At 35.3% G+C, this 4,683-nt stretch overlaps 1 protein-coding gene across 1 annotated transcript; it reads left to right on the top strand.

The window, feature by feature from the left end:
* Positions 1-3,135: 3,135 nt before the first annotated feature.
* LOC136264960 (bone morphogenetic protein 4-like) lies at positions 3,136-4,479 on the top strand. The gene is made up of 3 exons (XM_066059724.1): positions 3,136-3,157; positions 3,317-3,574; positions 3,674-4,479. Exons 1-3 carry the CDS (start codon positions 3,136-3,138, stop codon positions 4,477-4,479), a joined length of 1,086 nt encoding a protein of 361 aa, XP_065915796.1.
* Positions 4,480-4,683: the final 204 nt, after the last annotated feature.

Genomic DNA, 4,683 nt, shown 5'->3' with positions numbered 1-4,683 from the left:
TGATGTTTGATTTGATAAATAGTCAATCTGTAGTATCCCCCATGCTAATCAGAGGGCATGCGTACAATGGCAATCAGAGACAAACTAAATTTGGAAGTGCATATATAGGATATTAAAAGAATTCACAGGGGTTGTTCCTCCTTAACTACATGCTAACTCCTCCATTTGATATCCTTTTGTAATCCAGTAGTACAGTGGTGAAGTCTGATACCTTCACAATAATATGATACAGCTTCTTATAAAGTGGATCAATTATATCTAGAAACTAATCTTGGTAGCTTCTTTTGTGGCCCTACATGTTGCTATAGTTTCCTCAGCACTTTTGTAAAATTAAACAGTCAAAAATTTAGAGTTTGACAATAGGTACTGTATAAATTTAAGTGCTACTGATGAGGTGAAGAGTCATCCAAAGGTTTCGCAATGCAGGGTATACATAAGTCATTGGTATAATATTAGCCAATTGTGCTGGCACAATTTTGTACATACAGTAGAAATATTATTAAACATAATGATACAATTGTAAGTCCTGGCCTAATAGACATGCTATAATAGAACGGTCAGTTACTGTGTTGACATTTTATAAGAGCAATAGTTTTATAAAGCTGCAAAAATTACAATTACTTGTGGACAATTATATCTTTTAGTTTTCTGAAGTCACTTATATCCATTCAGAAAATGCAAACTATTTTTAACATGGGAACTGAAACTACTGCATGGTAAGAAATGGTTTTGTATACATACACATGCATAGACACTTAATCACGTTCAGACTACAGTAATCAATATAATAAAAATGTGACTGGGTCTGTGAAAAACGGCATGTGGGCACATAAAATTAGCTTATTTATGACATAAGTCTATGTGTCATCATGCTATGGCCATACAATTTTGGAGACCTTATTCAACAATTAATTGGCTTCATAATACAAGGTAAATATTCTATTCCAGTACTGTGATATGACCTGTTGTGTGACAACATGTAGTTGTTCCTACATGCGTGCTTTATTTTTGCAGACCCAGTCACAAATATATTTTGCTATTACATTATATGACAATAACATGTAGCGATCAAAAGGCCCACACATGTTCATGCTATTCACTGGAAGTTAACACAACCCAACCATATCCTCATTTTACTAGGGCACGATCTTGTAAAGTTATCAAATTACACAAATGGCTTATATAGAGGTGTAGCTATGTAAGAACCACTCATACTGGGTTACTGCATGGGGGTTATTAAATACATGTACACATTAGATTGTGGAGGTGATCACATGAACAACCTACATCTCCAAATTGGGTCCGTAATCGCCAATTGTGATTATAAGTGTGGAGAGTACATGTTGAAGCCAGAGGTGCTAATTGAAGCACATTTTGTATCATTTGTTATTCATGTGAGACAAAGCATACTACAACTGCAAGTTTGTAACATAACACCAAATTAACTGCATCATGGTTCACACATTAGCCCATTTTTACTAGCAGCGTTCCAATGAATGTCTATAAGATATTCTATTAGAGTAGTTAACTATTAGTATCCGCAGTTTAGTTGTAAGCTTTAGTAATCTTGTCCATGCACCTCAGCCCTCTGTTTCATTAATAATTTTTAAGAAGATCTTTATCTTATTCATAGAAGACCTTCCACTGTTAAATGGTGTAAGATATGAAGGGGTTGCTCCCAAGCATACACAACCAAAGCATTCCTCTAATCCCCTTGTGATTATACAGTAAACTACAGTGGGTTATGTTAATGTTAGATGTATTGTATATTAACACTGATCACATTGCATAGCTTTGTTAATAAATTGTTGATATATCAACATGTAAATATTCAACATTCACACGTACATGCACCCACAACACACAGACACACACAGAGACACTTACACACACACGAGCATGCATGCATGAACACAAACACACATGTGTAATTGATCCGTGACTTATTCATTTTAACAGATCTGTGCAGCACATACAACAATCACAATAATTATTAACATTTGATTTGATAAACTCATCTAACTAATCAACAGGTGGTATCCTCCATGCTAAACAGAGGGCAAGCAAAGGGTAATCAGAGATGGAATAAATTTGGATGTTCATGTAATATACAGGATATTAAAAGGATTCACGGGGAGTTGTTCCTCCTTAACTACACACTAACCTCCTCCATCTTATATCTTCTTGAACCCTCCAGTAATCCAGTACTACAGTGGTGAAGTTTGATACCTTCAAACTAAATATGATACATCTTCTAATAAAGTGGATCAGTTATTTTTAGAAACTAGTAGGTATATAGCTTCTTTTGTAGCCCTACATGTTGCTATAGTTTCTTTAGTAAAATTTAATAGCCTAAAAGTATATGGAGTTGGACAACATGTACTGTACAACCTTAAAATGTAGCTGCTACTAATGGGGTGAGGAGTTTTTTAAAAGCTTCACAGTTCACAACACAGGGTATACATAAGGCATGGGTAGATGTCAACCAATTGTACTCTGAAGTATCAAACATACTGATAGCTTAATAGAATAACTGTGTTGTATTGTAAGTCCCTGGGTTTATACAGTATGTTAAGGATTAGAATGACGTAATCTAATAGAACAGTCAATTGACATTAATTTTATTACAGCAATATTTTATATAGCTACCAAAATACAATAATTACAATTACATTTTTGCTTTTGATTGCAATATAATGTCATTATTATCCATTCAGAAAATGCAGACTTTTAGCAAACATGAAAATTAAGACACCTTAGTATAATAATAATAATTATTATTATTATTAATAAGTTCAATATTTTAAGTGCAGCATGCATATCATAAAAGGTAAATTTAACAGTATAAAGGCTGCACATTTACTCAAAACAAGCAAATAACCAGATTAATGCACTCACATCTTTAACGTATTTTGCACAAGTGATCAATTGCTTGTAAACTGTAGATATGTATTTCTATTGTGACCCACTAACACAAGGGTATAGTGACCACATAATGGCACACATACATATATGTAGGCCAAATGTCAACTCTGATCAATTAATTAATTTCAAAATGCCAACAATTTCACTGGCTAAAGGTGCCCACACTATAGTAGACCATATTAGGGAAGAGGAGTAATGATCTTCCCAAGGATGGGGTTACAAGGAATGGAAGGTAATGTTACAGTAGAGAGGTATAAAAGTGGCTGAGCAGTAGACACTACATCAGTGAAGCCGGTGATTTGGTAAAGAACAAAGACCTTAGGAGTTAACAAGATGATGAAGTTCTCAGTGTGCCTCATTGTACTGCTACTCACTATCAGTCATTTTACAGTTCACTCAGTTCCCATCAGACATGTGGAGCAGCAACCGGTGAAGGTGGCTAGAAGGGAAGCCAATTCAGACTCAGAGAACATTGATAGCAATCTTGAGATGAATGAATTTGCACATGAACTAACTAATGCAACTCTACCCAGCTACTTGAAGGATCTATTTGTCAACTTTAACTTTCCAAGTGAACCAGCTCATACACTGAAAGACCAAAAGATGACCAAAGCAAACACAATAAGATCCTTTGAGAATCAAGCAATGGGTACGTGTGCTGTATATACTGAAGGCATGCACAAGTATCTTATATAGTATATTATTGCCTATTTGGAACTGCCTTAATATTATTGTTGTTGTTGTGCAGATATTGGTTGTGGATATTATAAATTCGACATTGACAAGGCCAGCATTGATGGAGAGGAAATAATTCATGCTGAACTACGTCTACTACAGAAGATCTCAATGCCAAGAGACTACTATGAGGTCAATATTTATTACTTACTCCATAACAACAACATTGACTCACCTCTAAAGCTCACTTTCAAACACACTGACTCTAGTCTAGGATGGAAAACATTTGATGTCACTCCAATAGTTGAGAGTTGGAAACAAGGATGGGTTAACTATGGTTTGAAAGTTACACTGACTAAAGGAGAGCAACAGCTATCGTGTGAAGGTGTTTACTCTTCTGGGGAAAAAGAAGATATTCTGAACACTGAGCCTTTGTTAGTTATGTTCACTCATGATAACACTAACAAATTCTTGAGTGAAGTATTAAAAGACAAAAAGATATCAGATATCAAGCACAAGATACAAAAGCGTCAAACCACTAATTCTATTCAGACATCACATGTGGCATGTCATCTTCAAAATATGGAGGTTAGCAACACTGCTGTAAGTGCAGGTAATGTCCATCTGATGATCCCCAAGTCATTTGATGTTGGAGTGTGTGGGGGTCACTGTCCAAGACTACCAGTAGAATCATTAACTGATTATGCAAGTATTCTTTCCCTCCACTACTACCAGACTAGAGGCCATGCAGGGGCACCAAAGAGGTGTTGTGTACCAACTAATTTTGAGCTGATCCAAATGGTGTTCTACAATGAGTTGACTCATGAGACCATCTACAAAAATGTTCCAGCTAGAGCTACCTCATGTGGTTGTGTATGACCTCTTCTAACATACTGTGATTTTTAAATTGATTTTATTAAAGAAAATGTAATGATGTAGAACAGGCTAGTGCAGGTCACTGGCCAGTAAATACATGAAGTGAATTTTTAATTGTTGTATTGCCATTGTACACCATTGTTCAATTGTACAAGTGTGTTTTTGATTTTATTATCAGTTGTTCATTAGTTTGATAGATGATCATGA

The sequence above is a fragment of the Dysidea avara genome, chromosome 8, assembly GCF_963678975.1.
Source record: "Dysidea avara chromosome 8, odDysAvar1.4, whole genome shotgun sequence".
Taxonomy (NCBI): Eukaryota; Metazoa; Porifera; class Demospongiae; order Dictyoceratida; family Dysideidae; genus Dysidea; species Dysidea avara.
Note: the sequence above shows the minus strand (reverse complement) of the source record. Positions and strands in the feature narration are given on the sequence as shown.